We start from the raw sequence: 18427 nt of genomic DNA on the forward strand, positions 1-18427 counted from the left end.
TCCCCGCTAAGCTACCCTCCTGGACTGTGGCACCAACCCTGGCAACTGCAGCTCGGCCCTAATGAGTACCACACTCGGAAATCAGGGAAAGCAGGCCCCTCCCTCCCAAGGCTGCCCACAAAGGCAGCACACTTGAAAGGCCAGTATTTTCCAGATTGATATGAACACAGCAAGGTTAACGTTAGGTCTCAAAGAAACCGAGACAGTGTCACTCAGGACTCCTCCCAGCATTCCTCACTTCCACCCCAACCCTAATCTCTCCAGCCCAGGGACGGGGCTTCACCGCCCTTCCCCCACTTCTGATTCCCACCTAACTCTTCCACTTTGGCTACGCTCCTCCTGGTCCTCTGGGCCACCTCTCCCTTCTCTCTCTTCCTGTCTCTCCCCGCCCCATGGCAGGTTCAGTGTGGCCCCTCCCAGATGCCTCTGGCTGTGCTCTCCTACCCGCAATTAGACCCCTCTCTTCAACCACGCCCTCATGCCCATCCAGCCCCAGCCAGGCTTGGCTGCTCCACCTGCCCCAGCCAGTAGACTGCACTTGCTGGAGAGCAGGTGACGGCACAAAGATGGGACAGAAAGAGAGCTTGAGCCTTCCCGGACACCGGAAGAGAACACTGTAGACCAGTAAGTTATAAGACAAGCTAACTCCTCATAGTCCTGGATGGTGGAAAGTCCAAGCAAGGGCCAGGCACCATGCAGTAATAATGAGACCATGTCAGCCCAGGAGTCTCCTCCCCACAGATCTACACCATCCAAATGGCTGCACTATGGTCTCGTCTAGCCTACTTCCCAGAAGCTACACATCTTAACCACGAAAATATGGATCTGAAGACTACGTCTCCAGCTCATGAACTCAGGAGTGTCAACCACAGCAAAAGACAAGCACGAACTCCAGGGAGGAAGCAGGCACCAGCTCACAGCACTGAACCCCAACAACCCCAGAAACTGGTGGCAGTGGGTACCTGCAGAGGTACTCCATTCAGTGGGCAGATGTCAATCCTCGTCAATTTGACTAGAGGCACGATCACCAAAGAGGCACATCTCCGGTGTATCTGAGGGGTTTGCAAAGAGGTTTAACTGGAGGCTGGCCCGCAGTGAACCTCGGGGCACTGTGAGAGTCCAGGACTGATTAGAAACGGGAAGGAGAAAGGCAGCTGAACAACATCCATTGGCTTCCTGTCTGGAGACACAGTGTGGCCAGCTGCCTCCCACCCCACCAGTTTCCAGTCCATGATGGGCTCTCTCCTCAAGTATTAACCCTTCCTTTCCTACACTGCTTTTCCCAATGAATGTGCAACTAGTCTCTCCACAGAGATATCTCCACAGAGGTACCTGAAGTCAGTGACTCAGCAAAGGCGATTCTGATGAAGAAGTACCCCTCCTCCCCAGCGCCCTGCTGGTCCATCACCTCCAGAACAACTGCAGACAGTGCATCTACCCCTGCGCCCCGTCCACCTCCATAAAGATTATGGAGAGTGGGGCTCCCAGCACATGAAGAGAGATGTGAACGGGCAGAAAGGACAGGCTGGAGGGTCCAGAAAGGCAACCACTTCAGAAGGCCGTTCCCAACTGTCTTGTCCAGCGGGAATGACTGACAGGGAGCACTATGGTTTACGCCCCACAGCCAGCATGGTGGTGCATACCAACACTCAGGGCTAGGGTAAGAAGAATTTGAGTTCAAGGCCAGCCTGGGCAGCATTCCCTGCTTCAGGGCTACATAGTTAGACTCTATGGGGGGGGGGGGGGGAGAGGAAGGCAGGTAAAAGAAAAACTTAACTGAGGTCCCAGCAATCTCCAGTCATAAACATGAGTGGACATTAGAGGGTGTCCCTACCATAAAACAAACAAACAAAACACCCAGCAGCTAAACCCAATAAAGGAAAGAGTAGAGACTTGGAAAGAATTATGCCTAGAACATAAAACAGAAACTTCAAGCAAAAAGGAAAACCAACTGTAATGAGGGACACTGAGAGTCACAAGCGCTCTTGGAGTCTAAGAAAACAGGAGCAGAAACGCTCACTAGGAGACGTGGAAAGTTGAGACAATGGCCCAGAAAGCCAGCAACAAAGACAAGGGACAGAAAATAGCTTTAACAGGTAGACCCCTCAAGGGCCAGATGAGAAGGTACAGCATCCAAATGGTAGCTTCAAAAAGGGAAGGAAAAAAAAACCCTCATCACAAGACACCAGCTGCCTAACTCTAAAGGCCTCCTGAGTGCCTGCAAAAAATACGACAACACTCACACCAAGACACCGCTGTGGCCTTCACAACACAAAGGAACTGTTCCCGGTTCAAGGGCAGGACAGTGTGTGTGGGTGGAATCCAGTCCTGGGGCACACTGCACTCCAGCAGAACACAGCTAGAATGCAGCAGGCAAGTGTCTTCAAAACTCCCTAGAGGAGGCCCGCAGGACACAGCCATACATGCCTGTATCCCCAGGCTCGGGAGGCCAGCCCAGGCTACATAGCATAAACCTGTCTCAAAACAAAAAATAACCACAAGGAGTAGTTAAGTGTTTGCCTAGAACACATGAGGATCTGTCTGTCCCACCCCCAGGACTGAAAACACAATTCTGCAAGAAAACCAACCACTGTATACCAGGTCACACTGCCTTATAACCAACAGGCAGACATGAAGCGCTCACACCCTAATTCACTGGAGGGAGCACACGCTGCACTCTGCCCACTGCCCCATCCAGCGGCGTAAAGCCAGGAAAGACAGGGATGCACAAAACAGGTATCCACCAGGAGACAGCAGCAAAGGAACTCAGAGAGGAAGGCCAAGAGACCAGAGGGGGCAGTGGACCAAGCTGGAGGGCACCATCCCAGCTTCTCTCTAGAGGCGAAAGACCCGAGGTCTGCTCCAGCTGAGTTTCCTAAGAGGAGCTCCAGATACCTGGTGAAAACTACCTGGAAAAACCCCGGAGACATCAGAAGAGGACCTGCACCTCACCACTGCTGCCCAGGCTGTGGGCCACGTAGACACTGCCGTCAGATCTAACCAGGTCACCATGTGAACTCTGCCAGGAGGATGGGGGTTCCTGTGGGGAGAAGGCAGCAGACCAAACCTCATCCTCATCTGCAGAATCCTGGGTCTACACAGCACCTCCAGAACTAGACCCAAGCAGCAGTGTGAGTCCTCCTAAGCCAAGGAATGATGGCCTAAGTCAGCACAAGGGATCAGAGGGGACGCCTCTGGGGAGAAAGAAATGGAGGCAGGGGACGGGCAAGCACCATCTTTCCCAGGAAACTGTGCATCTAATCTGTGTTTTCAATAAAAACAAACCAAACCTAAGTAACTGAAAACAAAACAAAGGGCTGGGAGCCTTACCAGACCTCCAAACCTTAGAGTCCGAAATTCCTTTTTAAAAACAGGAAGAGATTAAAATACTAGGACAAGCCCTAGCTACGCATTTGGTAAGCATTCACATGAAACTCACCATGTCCCACCACTCACTTTCTTTTGCTGACCATAACCCCTTAAGGAAACATGAGGGAAGGGCTCAGTCCTCCTGTGCACTCCCAGCACACACCTTGAGGCCTCTGTATACTTTGCAGCAAGTTACATCTTGATTTACGCAGAGCAACTGACAAGGTCTTACACTAAGTCCAGGTTGGCCTGGAAATGACCGTGTAGCCCCAGACTTGACCTCAGACACACCTCTCGCCTAGCTTTTCAAATGCCAGAACAGTAGTCATGAGCCACCATGACCAGTTCCGAGAGCAGTTGAGGATTGGGCACAGCCCCCTACCAGTCAGATGTTCTAATGGTCTCATGTTCTTTTCCCAAGTCATTTGGTAGAGTCCACTATAAAAATCAGTTATGAGAAGTGACTACGACCAATGGGCACAAGGCCAGCGCTGGTTCTCCACAGCAGCAGGAGTAACATGCACAGGTCTACTTCCTGCAAGCACTCCAGCCACAAGATTCCATTAGTGATAATCACCCCAGCCAAGGCAACAGGGAGAGCATCAGCAGGGGAGAGGAGGGGAGGGTGGGGCCCACTTCCTGCAGGTACCAGTTTCCAAGCAGGCAAGTCTGAATCATGAGGAAAATCACCCAAATAAAGCTGTGTGGCAAGAGACAGACTGCTGGACCACAGCCTGGAGGGTGTGCCCCATAGAACCACAGGAAGACGGAACAGGCTCACCCCTCACTAGCAACTCACACTGCATCTTGCCAAGGACCAAGAGAAGAACCCCATCAACCTGCACCAGACCAGAGAGGCAGCTCAGAACCATGGTGGGCACAGCAGCTCCAAGAGGAACAAAACCTGTCCAGATCAGGACACCAGGAGGCCACCGTGCTGGGAAACACTATTTTCAGTTACAGTATGTCTGTCTGCATTCTTGAAGGCAACTGGGTACCTTCCTTGAGCCAGACACACACCTTCAATCCAGCACCTGGGAGGGAGAGGTAGGCAGGTCTCTGAGTGAGAGGCTCCCCTGGTTCCAGGACAGCTGGGATCCACAGAGAAACCCTGCCTCAAAAGAAACAAAAGTACATTCCCTGATCTGGGACTAGAGCCAACAGCTACTAATGTTTAAAAAATAAAAAGATGGATCCACCACGCCTGACATTCTGAGTTCAAGCCCCGTATTTTACAAATGGTAGGAAAGAACCTACTCCAGAAAATAGTTCTCTGACGTCCACACACATATCACGGCATGAGTACATGCACGTCTGCATGCAGATGTACACAGAACTTTAATTCTTGGAGCTGGAGAGATGGCTCACCAGTAAAGAGCACTTGCTGCTCTTGTAGAGGACCAAGATTTGGTCCTAACTGCTTATAACTCCAGCTTCAGGGATCCGAGGCTATAACCTCCAAAGACAAACACATGCACACGGTTCGCACAGTCAGACACATATGCATAAAATAAATCTTTAAAAAATAATTTAAAACCTTGACCATCCCCCATCCCAGAGGGAGGGAGGGAGGGAGGGAGGGGGAGGGAAAGAAAACTTTTCAGGGAAGGGAATACCATGTGGCTCAGTGGGCTAGCCCAGAAAGTCAAAGGAGTCAGGGTAACAACATGCATTTTCAAGCAAAACAAACACTCAGCAAGGAGGGAACATTAAGAACGGACACAGGCACAGAAAGACCAAGAGAAGCAAGGGCTGGAGTCAAGTGCCAGCCAGGCGCTCATGAAGCCATGAACTGGATGCCCAGCACCGTACAAGCTGGATATGTAACCCAAGCACTGGGGAGGGAAGCAGGAGTCTCAGAGTTCAAGGCCAGCCTGGACAACACGAAGAACTTGTCTTAGGGAGGAAAAGACTTAAGCAAGTAACAAGAAAGTGTACCTGACTTTCCTCAATTATTTTTCGGCCACACGAGACAGCAGAATAAGGCAAAGTGTATGACAGAAGTCACAGAATTCAAGTCACCAAGGTCTTTAAGAATCCCAGAGGGTGTCCTAGCTAGCTGTCCAGGACACTCAAGTCCCCACCATTCCCAATCGTGGACATCCTCACTGCTCAAATACTCCAACATCTTCTCGGTGACACTGGGCACATACCCAGAACCCACTTTCCCCAGCACCTATGCCGAGAACCCCAGCCCCAGCAGGTCCTAGACACTCTGCCTCTCCATCCTACAGAGGCCTGGTCCCCTGGGCCCCGGTCACTGGAACCTTCTTAGGGCATGTCCTGCCACAGCTGCTGACCGTTTGAAGCCAAGGACCTCCATGGCCACAGCCCTTGCATCGTCCTCAGTGACTCTCCTGTCCGCAGTAGGGCCGGAACTCGCTAAACCGCTCTGTTCAGTCTCACCCAAGATGTTCTTGGAACCAGGCCTCACAATTTTACTGAGTCCACTCAGACACCCAGCCACCCTGCAGGGTGCAGTTCCCAACAGGGCAACAAGAGCAGCTATCTCCCAAGGACAGCGCACAGCCCCGTGGAAACATGCCACACAGGGGGTGGGAGGCCAGAGCAGAATGAACTGCAATGGTCTTGATGTCTTATTTCCCAGACTTCCAATGTGCTAGTGAACGTGCTTCCCGGCTACCCAGTGCACAGGCCTCCTCACATGGAGAAGGGGCGAGAGACGGCACAGGATAACATCAGCAAGCAGAACCCAAGTCTCCTGAGCTATCCCTTCACACTAGCTGCACTTGCAAACACGAGGTCTCTTAAACTCAGAACCACAGAGCACGCTGACTTCACCCCAGCCCTCCTATACGTGTGACTTCCCTAATTCAGCGTGTTTTAAACTTGGGGTCATGAACCAGTGGGCTGTGGCATCAATTCACTGTTACAATCAGCTTTTTCTTAGCATGCCATACTGCAGTAGTAACTCATAAGGAGTAAAGAAGCTTCTGGTCCTGATGGAAAATCTCTCTCTTAGGAGGGTCACAGCCCAGGAAAGCCACACCAGGAAAGTGGCTACCAGGATTCTATACACAAATTTACAGTACTGCAGAAACAAACTGGCAAAGTTTGGTTCTCAGCACCCACAATCCAGGTCGGGGACCCTCTTCTGACCTCCAAAGACTCCTTCACACACCTAGTGCACATTACATACACACAAATTTTGTTTGTTCTTTTATTCAAGACAGGGTGTAGCCCTCTGTGTAGCCCTGGCTGTCCTGGAACTCACTCTGTAGCCCAGGCTAGCCTTGAACTCACAGAGATCCGCCTGCCTCTGCCTCCTGAGTACTGGGATTAAAGGCATGTGCCACCACCATCCCCCACCCCACCACCAACCCCAGCACAAAGTTTTTTTTTTTAACCAAAAAATGTTATAGGCAAAAACTAATTATTTTGCACCATAGTTTAATGCAAACTCAAAACATTAACTGAGTGCTCCCACCTCCAACTTAAGTTTTTTATTTTCACTGAAATTCAACTGCATGCAACAATGAATGTTCAGTGATGAAGGCAGGAGTACTTACAGCCAGGACTCAGCTATCACACTCAGCTCGTAATTTCTAATTATCCCCCCCCCCCCAACTATAAAACCAGACACTAGGAAGAGGAGCAAGAAAATGCCCAGAAAATGTCATCAAAACAGTCAGGTCATCATCATCTCCCTTTACCAAGGACAAGAGTAGTCAATCACGGCTACTGACCGAATAAACCACTGATCTTGTATTTCTCCTTTCTTCAGCAAATACCTAAAATAAAATGATGTATAATATTTGCCAAAGTAACAATTAAACAACAGCAGAGCATGGTGAATCGGGTGCTGTCTTGAGGGCAATAAGCAGCTGGATTCGAATCATATTTGCCACCAATGCACTACACTATCTTACCTTCAATTTCCACTCAATTCGTGATCCACAAAGCTATAAAATGGTTTAAAAAACAGCTCTTTCTCTATCAGTAGTAGCAGATATAAAATGATTAGCAGGTCATAAAAATAATCTTTATACTAAAACATTCCTGAATTCAAGTGATCTTCCTAACATTCTCCCATGGGCTGTCTGAACCTGCTCTGAAGTCTTGCCAAACTTTGTTTTGGTTTTTTGAGACAGGGTCTCACTATGTAGCTTTGGTTGGCCTGGAGCTGACGGAGATCCATCGCCTCTGCCTTCTGAAGGAATGTTGGGACTATAGCAGCCACTACCACACCCAGTGTGACAAAAATTTTAACCCATCACCTAAGTCCGAGCCAGGAGGTGAGAGGGAGGTTCATAAGAACCACAGTGAAGGAGATGCCTATTTCCCTTCAGTTTTACAGTTGGTCAAAGTCAAGCCCAGGTGTGCCTTTAATGAAATCCTAGGGAGGCTGCAGCTGCTGACTCCAAGTAGAAAATACACGTGCTTGTTTTTCTTTCTTTTTTTTTTTTTTTTGGGGGGGGGGAGATGGGAAGGGAAGGCAGGTTCTTCTCCAACAATACACCAAAAATTTACCGTGTGGTTTGAAGACGTACACAGGGCAGGAGCGACTGTGGAAAGCCACTGTCCCTCCGCTATGGAACCAGAACCGACAAAAATAATCTACTGAGAAAAAGTCACCACTTTACACTGAGACAAAATCAAAACAGCGCCCTTCTAAGACCATCTAGAAAATACAAGGGGGGGGGGGGGCAGGACTGACTTTTTCTTTTCCTAGGATGAAGAATTCTGGCCCATTCTTTAGAAACATGGGAGCAGACTGCACAGCCCTGTGCCAGGATTAACTATCTTTTCAAACACTTTCTTTGACAAAGGCTGGGGTTAGTGGGCATCAGCGAGGATCCTCATAAGACATTATAACAGCCAGAAAGAGAAAACACAGAAGAATAAGGTTTTTAATGGCCCAAGAGGTCTGTCTTGCTCTACTGCTAAGAAATTGTTTCTCATCCAGTTCACCCTGACCTCTTGCCTCTAAATTCACAAAGCAGAGCTGCAGGAGGCCGCAGCTGACTTTTAACTAGTGGCCAGCAGCATCAGATTTACAAGCTGGGGGTGAGGCTCCAAGATACTCTTCGAGCATCATTCCAGTCACACTCTTAATTCCAACTTTATTATCCCTTAAAAAAAAAAAAAGAAAGAAAGAAAGAAAGAAAGAAAGAAAGAAAGAAAGAAAGAAAGAAAGAAAGAAAGAAAGAAAGAAAGAAAGAAAGAAAGAAAGAAAAAAAGATTAAAGTTTCTAGTGGCCACTAACGTGGTAACTTTGAGTTCCTATTTTTCTAGAGTTCAAATCTGGATAATGAAATCCAGTTTCCTTCTCATGGTATGAAAATAAGGAAGAAGGGTAAGAAATACCTTCAGAAGAGGCAGGCACAAGCAGTACGAGCCAAGGCCTGGGACACTGTGCAGCTCGACCCTGGAGCCAGGGAAAAGGAGCCCGTTGCACTATAGATTGATAATCTTCAGTATTTGGGGGTTTTAGCAAAAGTCTTCCGTTCACTCACTTGGGAAAGCAAAACTCTGACTGGTCTTGCGGTCTGAATCGCAATCATTTTGTCAGCACTTACGCGCTTACAAACTTTACAAGTAAGAACAGACTAGTAATTGTTTTTCAAAGGACCGAAAACAGTCCTCAATGGCGGAAAATGTCTGTGCATTCATGTAAATTTAAAATTCAACTCCCCTCACCGCCCCCATCCCCTCCAAAGAAAAAAGTCACGGGCAGGCTAAGAAGACACAAAGTATGAACTGAAAGCCGGTTAGCAAACAACTCTAGATGCTATCGAGTCTCAAAGTGAAAGTCCAGCAGCGGAGTCCTGGCACTCCAAGGGTGAACCTGGGCTCTGCACGCCAGGGCGCGCGCGGAGGTGTGGATTCCGTCTCCCGGGTTTGCAGCCTCGCACTTTCCGCACCAGAACTACAGGCTCCCAAGCGGGGTTACACCTTCCTGCACCCCGCCCTGCGGCCCGCCCGGCCTGGGACCTGCCGCTCCTGCGCTTGGGTCTTCTCCCGCCTTGGGGAGGCCTGGGGGAGGCTCTCGGGGAGTGAGGACCCCAGAGTACCGCTGCCCCCGTCCCAGGCCCACACAGGGCCCAGGCACCCAAGCGGGGCCTCCAAGGACACTAGTTCACACTCCTGCCGCGGATGGGCCGCCGGCCTGCGCGTCGGAGTTGGGGTGCGCAAAGCTCCTGCACCCCACCTCGGCCCCAGGCCGCGCACCCCACAGCCCCTCCACGTGCATACACCCGAGATCCCGACCGCCCGAGCTGGCGGGGATCCCGGGGAAACGGTCCCGGCGCGTTGGAGCGGGTGGGGGGTGTGGGGGGGGGCCGTGTTGACACCGCCAAGTTGCCCGCTTCCGCCCCGGCCGCAGCCCGCCCCGGCCGCCCCAGCCTACCTGCATGCCCGGAAGGCCCGACTGCACCGGGGAGTGGGCCATGGCGCTCAGCGCCGCCACTTCCTGGCCCGGGACGCGCGGAGCCGCGCGGCGAGCAGGCCCGGGGCCGCGCGCAGCCCTCGGGTGGCGGGGCGGGCTCTGGAGCCCGAGGCCACCGCACCCCGGGGACGGTCTCAACGAAGGTTGGCGGGCCGCGTCCCCATGCACCGAGCCTGGGGCGGGCAGCCAGGGACGCGGGGGGCCTCGCGCGACTGCGGTTGCTTCTCCGGGGCTCCCCCTCGCTGCTCCGCCGCGGTGCCCGCTGAGAGCCGGGCGGCCTGGGCCCGGGAGCGCTGGCCGCCTGGAGCCGAGTGGGCGCGCACAGCCCGCCGCGCCCCGCCCCGGCCCGGCCCCCGCGCCCGCCCCCGCGGCCCGGCCGGGGACCCCGCCCCGCGCTTCCGGGAGGGGGAGGGGGAGGGGAGGGGAGGAGCCGCCGGGCGCCCTAGGCCGCAGTCGCGCCTCCCCGCGGGCGGGCGCGCGCGGGCGGGGTCCCCGGGGCGACGCGCGGGGTGGGGTGGGGGCGGTCTCCGCAACCCAGCGGGGGGCCTCGCGCGCCCGCGCGCGGAGGAGATCCTGGCCGTGGGAGAGCGGAGAGCACTACCCCCTCCTACCCTTCCCTCTCCACCGGCCCTCCGGAGGCCAGGCTGCACCCGGGGTGTCCCCAAAGGGGCCTAGCCTGGGGCCTGTTCCCAAAGACCCGGGCGGAGCGCCTTCTCTGTCTGGGCGAAGTTTCCAACCAGACCAAGGAGGGAACCCCAAGGGTAGACAGGGTTGGTGTTCAGTGTCTTGGCTACTCAACTCAGCCTGGGCCGCCGGGTGTGGAAACTTAGCTGAAGGGAGGAAGGGCTGCCCACCCGCCTCCCCCGCCATCTCTGGGGAAAGTGGGGTGCGGAGGGGTGACGGAGGAAGGGAGGACAATAAGAGGAAACGGCGTCTAGACTCTGACCCAGCCCTCCCCTCCCTGCACCGCCCCGAAGCCGTAGGCCCACTCTGGGCACCAGCCCTGTGCCCGCCTTCGGAGCTGCCTCTTCTGCGGCGGCGAACCAGGAAAGATGGACCGAATCCGTGCGCCTCCAGGAAGTACTTTATTTACAAGTGGCAAATAGGAAGTGGTCTAAGAGTCTTTCAGAATCGCTGCATCTCAGTCTAGGAACCCGGAGGCCTCATTCATGAATGACCATTTTACACTACGGCTCTGCGAGGTTAGGCATACAAAATGAGTCCCCAAGAGTCAGAAACAGGAGAAAACGCGTAAATCCTCGACTGAGGTACGAAAGAGTTTCTTCTCTGAGGTGTCCTTGTATTCCAAGGTGTTCCAAGAACACAAGCTCCCTCTGGGCCCTGCATCAGAAGAGAATGTGAACCCGATTCCCTTTGGAGACCTGGGCAACTGCCTAATCGTCCTCCAGGATGTTTCAGAAAGCCTTCATGGTGACTCCTAGTCACCTGAGAAGCTTTGCCACCTTTCAAGAGTAAACTAAAAAGCATTAAAAGTATGAACCCAGATACCCAAGAGTTTATGTATTACATAAACAGTCTGAACCTGGAAAAAAATACACAAAGAATCGGGGGCGGGGGGAGGGAGCTACCTAGAATAACATGAAAGAAATACATTAGAATAAGAGATTTTCAGCCTGGGAAACATCTGCTTACGTAAATAGTACTTTGGGAGGCAGAGGCAGAGGCAGGCAGATCTCTGAGGTCAAGGCCAGCCTGGTCTACAGAGAGAGTTCCAGGATAGCAAGGGTGTTTGCAGAACCAGGTGGGTGTTTAAAAAAGTTTCAGTAGGTTACACGTTTAGTTAATTGTGGCGGCTTGGATGATAATGTCCCCTATAGGCTTGAATGATAGTGTCCCCTATAGGCTTGAATAATAACGTCCCCTATAGGCTTGAATGATAATGTCCCCTATAGGCTTGAATGATAATGTCCCCTATAGGCTTGAATGATAATGTCCCCTATAGGCTTGAATGATAATGTCCCCTATAGGCTTGAATGATATTGTCTCCTATAGGCTTGAATGATAATGTCCCCTATAGGCTCATGTATTTGAACACGGGTTCCCCATTTGGTGGGTGCTGTTCGGGGAGATATAGGCAATTCAGCCTTGCTGAAGGAAGTAGTCACTTGCAGTGGGATTTCATGTTTCAAAGCCTGGTACCCTTCCCAGCACTCCTGTGATTCAAAATGTGAGCTCTCAGCTTCCTGTTCCACCTGCTGCCACGCTTCCCTGCCAAGAGACTCTAGTCCATCTAAGACAATGAGCCCAAACAGACACTTTCTTATAGAAGCTGCCTTAGGCCTGGTGTTTTGTCACAGCAACAAAACAGTAACTGATACAGTAATATAAAAAGATAAGGGAAATTTCCTTTCGTATTGTCAGGAAAACACAGGGCACAAAACAATATGCATGTAACCCGAAAACAGCCTGGGCTATGTGAGACCAAAAATAATAGGTAAATAAAAATAAATGGAAAGGTAGTCTGATCTCAAGCTACTGTAATTCGTGTGTGTGTGTGTGTGTGTGTGTGTGTGTGTGCGCGCGCAGCGCGCGCGCGCGCGCGCATCCACAGAAAAAAAGCCCAGCTGTACACCAAATTTTGCTGTATACTAAGATTTAGCAGTGATTTTCCTTGGACTTGAAGAGGATCTCTTCGGTCACTGCCAAGCACAGCCTATGAAGGCAGCCCGTTAAAATGTGTGCTAAGTGTCGGCACAGTCAAACCTACAGCGTGACGGGAGATGGGAAAAAGTTAAAACAGTGGAAAAGCTAGAGAGTTGTTCTGACCAATTACTACAGAAAACCTATAAATGACTTTGCGGGACTAAGTTTCAGCAGAGAAGCCACAAGAGACTGGAGGTCCCACGTGACATAATTTACAAACCATGATCAGCATCTCCTTTTGTACCCCCACACAGGTGAAGCTAAGAACTTGTCATTTACTATGGGATCTGACACACCTGGACAGTGACAAGCTTCCGACAGCTGTGATTCCCTCACGGGCTGACCTTCACTTCTTAGACCATATGGTACTACTGAGTACCATGTTCATGGAGAGAGAAGCAGTCACATGGGAGTTACTGGTTCACATGTGTGTGGCTCAGTGTTCCTAGGGCGGCTCTGTCCCTTGTTTTCCCAGAGCAGAGATGGTCATCAGGACCTGAGTACAGAATCAGATCCTGCCCAACAGCCAACTGCTTTCATACCTGCATTCATTTACACATGCACTCACTCACACCTGTTTTGAATGCAAACTACATGTCAAGCCAGCAGTCCAGGGCTGGGCATGCAAACCCTGGACCCTGGGTGTTTCCCTAATGCCATCCTAGAAACTTTGGAAGTCTACAATACCATAACTCAGTTACAATAGCTGCCTTTGCAGCTGCATGGGGGGAAAGATCATCACCTCGGCCTCCTATCATTCTCTCTGCACCTCCAATATATACTTATGACAGATTGTAGACTTTCCTAATTCCAAAAAGAGAGACTGTGGGGGGCTCCATTAAGAGATGCGTGTTTCTGGTCTCCATGGAGATACTAATGCATCAAATTATTTTCATCCCCTTCTTTGCCTTTTCTGTTCACTTAAAGACAGGAACTGAGCAATGAATTGTGCTCTTGACATATATTCTGGGCCACAAAAGACATTTCCATGTTCCAAAAAGAGCCTCTTCCACACAAGGAGCTCCCCGTTTATCAGTCTCCCCAAACCAGTTCTAGTCTCTGCCAAGCTTGAAGAGTACAGCAGAAAACAGAAGTTCAACAACAAATCTTTCCCTTGACTTTCTGAGTCGAAAAATAAACACCCCCAAATGCCACTTTATGAAATCAGCCAGGCAGCCCCGGCATTAGCAATTTAAACGCACAGATTAAAGGAGGGGGCTTCCACAGTGAACTTTGAAGAGAGAAATACGCGTAGATTGGTAAGTAAGGAATAGAAACGTGACAGTGTCTACACGTGTCTAGTACCTGGGGACAAACGATTAGCATCTGTATAAAGAACACGTCATCGTGGTCCGGTACACGATGGCAGGGACACACGTGTGCCAGCTCCGTGGAAGAGTGGTGTGAGTCAGGCACCGCACAGTGGCCCAGGAGGCTCTCAAAGGGCACAACTCCGGATCACCTTTTCATCGAAGTGCGTGTACGTCTGCTGGGGCGGCCTCCACGGGACACACACTCCAGAAGTGCAGGACGGCTGAGGTCAGGGTGTCGGCAGGGGCAGTTTCTTCTGAGGTTTGAGGCTGGCCACCCTCCCCCATCTTCCTCTGAGTATGTTTTGTCCTGATCGCCCCTCTTTATAAGGATAGCAATCAGAATAGATTTGATTAGGGTACCCTAATCTACCCTGTCTCCAAGTACAGCCACATTTCTGCTAGTTTCGGGTTGCTGAGGTTAGGATGTCTGAATGGCAAGGAAGGCAAAACTTAACTCCCGTTAGCACAGGCTGTCACTGAGTTTCTCACCAGCCCTCTTCCAGGCTCCCCCAGTCTTAGCCAGCCTCCTCCCTTTGAGGCCGTGGGGCCTCCTTCCACTCTCTGTTCATACACAGCGTCTGTATTTCAGGTTTTGTTCATCTTTCCTAGGGTGCCGTCCTATAGCTTTATCGTGCAGGGAAACCAGAGCACTGCCCCTTGGTCCTGGAACTTAGAAAGTTTCTCTGGTGAGTTCTCCCAAGGCAAAGGAACCACTTGGAATGCACAGCACGAACTCCCAGGGAAGAGTATAACTGATCCAGTGTAAGCACTGATTTCAGGCCAACTTGTTCAAATAAGATCTTTCCCCTCAGCGCCGGCTCTGTCCCTATGTGTGGCTACATTTTGGAAAGGCAGTGTCCCAGGAGAGCAGGGTCTCAAAGCCTCATCCAGCCAGGGGAAGCTTTTGGTTGCATCAGGGCTACCCCCTGAGGAAATGCAGGCGATTCAGAAGCACCTACTAGAACAGGCTCACTAGAAAAATTCTCATGTGAGATTTTCCTCAGCAAAGAGCCAATTAACAAGGCTTGTCACACTCTGAACAGTGGCCACTTGACCCTGCCAATCAACTTCTAAAGGCTTCAGTACACAAAGACTCACGGAGTGCTATGTGTGTGGGTTTCCCTCCCTCCCAAAGCTGGGTTTGCTCTCCAATAGATCCAGAAAGGACACAAATGAAATCATCCCCCAAAGTGTGATGTCATCCATCCTACAGGAACAGACTGCCACTCCACTGCTAAAAAGCTCTTGGCCCTGATTCCTGACAAGGAAAATAAATTGTGGAGGATGATTTTAATTTTCACTTCAAGCAGATCCACAGAATTATGGGCCAAGAGAACACTATATAGTCACACAAAGTAAAATGTGCCGAGGAGTCACAGTTTCAGATTCAGAATACAAATGACTTCAGGAAGCCTGAAATCATTGCCAAAATGACCTCACCTTCAAGGATTCTCCTGCAAAAAGGACGTAGATAGCATATGTCTTGACTCTCCAGCCATTTTTGTATGGTTTCCTAGCTAGGTTAGTGATGCTGTTGAGGCCCTTTGCATAACAAGTACCAGGAGCTTCCCTCCAACATCAGCAAGTGCAAGAGAGAATTTTCACCTGAGCAAAGGAAAGCCAAACTCTTGAATAATCAGACCTAGATAAACCTAAGAAGCAATGTTATGGTTTCACTCTGAAATGTTACCAACAGGTTCATTTGTTATTGTTTTATGGTTGGTTGGTTTGGGGCCTATTTTGTTTTGGGTTGTTTGTGGTATTCGTGTGTGTGTGTGTGTGTGTGTGTGTGTGTGTGTGTGTGTGCGCGCGCGCGCGCGCGCGCGCATTGCATGCCAATCTTCTTTTTTAATCAAAGTTGAGCATGGTATCATTTGTAGTTGCTCTCCACTTTCTTTCCTGGGGCAGGGTCTCTCACTAACCTTGGAGCTCACAATTCCGAGTCTAGCCAGTCAGTTTGCTTTGGGGGTCCCCTTTTCTCAGCCTCTGGAATTCTGGGGATATATATATATCCACTGTGTCTCCCTGACTTTCACATAGGTTCCAGTCCATTTACTATTTATTTAGGGGGGATTTTTTGAGAAAGGGTCTCGTTCTATAGACTTGGCTGACCTGGAGCTCAATATATAGACCAGGTTGGCCTTGAACTCACAGAGATCTGCCCATGTCTGCCTCTTGAGTGCTGGGATTAAAGGTGTGCGCCGCCATGCCCAGCCAGTCCTTATTCTTGTGCTGCAAACACTTTATCCAAAGACCCATCTTCCTAGTGCCTCCCCTTTGAAGTATTTTTATGCTGAATTAAATACAACACAAAATAGAGAGGAATCATCAACATATCATCTTAAAAGTTGCTGCAGGCCGCAGGAATATATCATAAGAACTCAGCTGGTATGGCAAAGTCACTACCTGGAAGGATCAAGGATTTCCTCCAGAGGAAGCCAAATTCCAAGGAGCTTTTGGTGTTATTTGGCTTGTTATATATCAGTTGTCTTCTGTTATGAAAATCATGTGTGCCTTCATAGTTTTCCCAATTGACTTTTCCCTAAGAAGGACTAACAGTATGGACTGATCACTCTCTGGACATACACATTCCAGGTATTTGGAGGACAGCCTTGGGAAAGGCTTCCTCTGGAATCAGATATCTCCCTTAGCCACTTTCAAGGAGACACTGCCCAGGTGGGTGCCCAACTTCCAAGGACTAACAGTGATAATAGCCCACATGCAAGTCTCCTGACTTAAGGTAAATTCCACAAGGAGACACAGCCTACCTCAGGTGGATGTTAAGTAATAGCTTTACACAATTTGGCTTGGACCCTCCCTTTATAAACCGGGACTTCCAGGGCAGGGGATGGAGAAAAGAAAAGAGAATGGACGAACTAGATGGGTAAGAACTTGAGAGGAACAAACTGAGATGGGGAAGAACTAGATTGAAGGGCTAGAAGAGAATACTAGAGGAACGAGATGGAAGATGAGGAAGAGCCAGATGGGGAAGAACAAGATGAGGAAGAGCCAGATGAGAGAGAAGGAGATGGGAGAGGAGCTGATAGGGGAACGAACTAGATAGATGAGAACCTAGAATGGACAGAACTACATGAAGGAATTAAGATAGAACCTAGAGGGGACAGTAGATAAATATAGAGAAAATCAGGCAAGAAAGGAGCTAGACATGAGAGCAGAACAGAAACTGTGTAGAAAGAAAACTACCACAAAATAATAAAGTGTGTGAACTAAGGAGTTTCGTGTACATAGATTCATTTCTTTTCTTCAAAGATTAATTATCAGCTGGTTGTAGATTCCTCCTGGACCCTGGGAGGGGACTATTGAGGGGCTGGACCCCCCTAGTCCCCGATAAAAAGTCATCTAGAGTCTCAGTGTCACACCCAGGGAAGCAATACATGCCTCTGCTTCCGGAGCAGGTAGTGTAGGGTCACTGGAGGTAATACTCGATCCCAAAATCAAATTGCTGTGTCAGATCCAAGACCCTGAATTTAACCAAATAGTAGAAACACACTTTTACCACCCATCTACCAAAATACCTACCATTCAGATCAACGATGGCTTTAATTGCTGACTCAACTCTTTCAGATTCTAAGAATATCCACACTGACTCATCATGAGGAGCACCAGATATAACACATTTTCCAGCCAAGCTGTGTTGTTCACATTCCCCCTCGGCTTCATCTTCATCAGCTCCCCTGCACCTACCAAGGTCCTCAGCTGGGCCGCACTAGTAGGTCACTTAAGTATTTCAGTTCCCGACCTGAACGTGACTTCTGGGATGCATCCTGAGACTCCCCTTCTCTGTCCTGTCATCCACAATGACCTTGCCTTCCTCTCGGTGGTCTTGTTTACTGACAATGCAGTGCTCGGCCCCTGCTCACGTCTCCCCAGCCTCTGGCCTTGCTAGAAGCCATATTTCTGACTTCTGCATGATCATATGTCCTACTGTGTCACCCATGTTAGCAAAGAAGTTACCCAGACCCACCTTTTTTGCTTTGTTTTTATGTGTGTATGTCTATTTAAAATAAGATCTCACATAGTCTAGGCTGGCCTAGAACTTATCATGTGGCTGATTCTGGCCTTGAACTACTTATCCTCCTGATTCTACCCCAAAGTGTTGACTTTATAGGCAAGGACCACAGCAGTAAGCTGGCTTTTGTTTTGAATCCTTGTTCCCAAGCTGGTGACTATTATGAGGTCTGTAGCACCTTTAGGAGGTGGCTGGTGCAAGGTCACTAGGGGTCATTTAAAGGTCGTCCCCACCCCATTCCAGTAGCTCTCTGCCTCCTGTATGTGGTATCTGAACAGCCATGGGCACATAAGACTCCTACTGCCACAGACTGAGCCTCGCCTGCTTTCATCCCTTCTGTCCGTGGTGGGCTGAAATCCATCGAGAAAGGAAGAAGCCTTCCTTCAGTTGTCGCTGCAGGGTGTTTTGGTTTCAGAAGTGACCAATACAGGTGGACTCAGGGTAGTTAAAGGGAAGCCATTGAGCCCCTCTCTTTCCTCCTTACATGTACTCGCTGGGTACAGCCCTCGTCTGCTCTCCCAGTGTGATGTCAAGAGCTACTCGGGGCGCCGGGGGGGGGGGGGGGGGGGGGGGGTTCTTGCAATTCCAGAGGGAAGAGTATCCTTTTCTTTTGGGACATTTGTGGGTATCTACTCTTAGGAC

General features: G+C 50.3%; 1 protein-coding gene across 1 annotated transcript in view; it reads right to left on the reverse strand.

The window, feature by feature from the left end:
- Stk24 (serine/threonine kinase 24) overlaps positions 1–10126 on the reverse strand; it is a 103069-nt gene extending 92943 nt beyond the window's left edge. Inside the window, exon 1 of the mRNA XM_006978764.4 lies at positions 9740–10126. Coding sequence (XP_006978826.1) covers positions 9740–9781 — 42 coding nt within the window. The 5' untranslated portion in view covers positions 9782–10126. The remainder of the gene's footprint in view (positions 1–9739) is intronic.
- Between the last annotated feature and the right edge of the window lie 8301 nt (positions 10127–18427).

Source organism: Peromyscus maniculatus, chromosome 9 (assembly GCF_049852395.1).
Source record: "Peromyscus maniculatus bairdii isolate BWxNUB_F1_BW_parent chromosome 9, HU_Pman_BW_mat_3.1, whole genome shotgun sequence".
Taxonomy (NCBI): domain Eukaryota; kingdom Metazoa; phylum Chordata; class Mammalia; order Rodentia; family Cricetidae; genus Peromyscus; species Peromyscus maniculatus.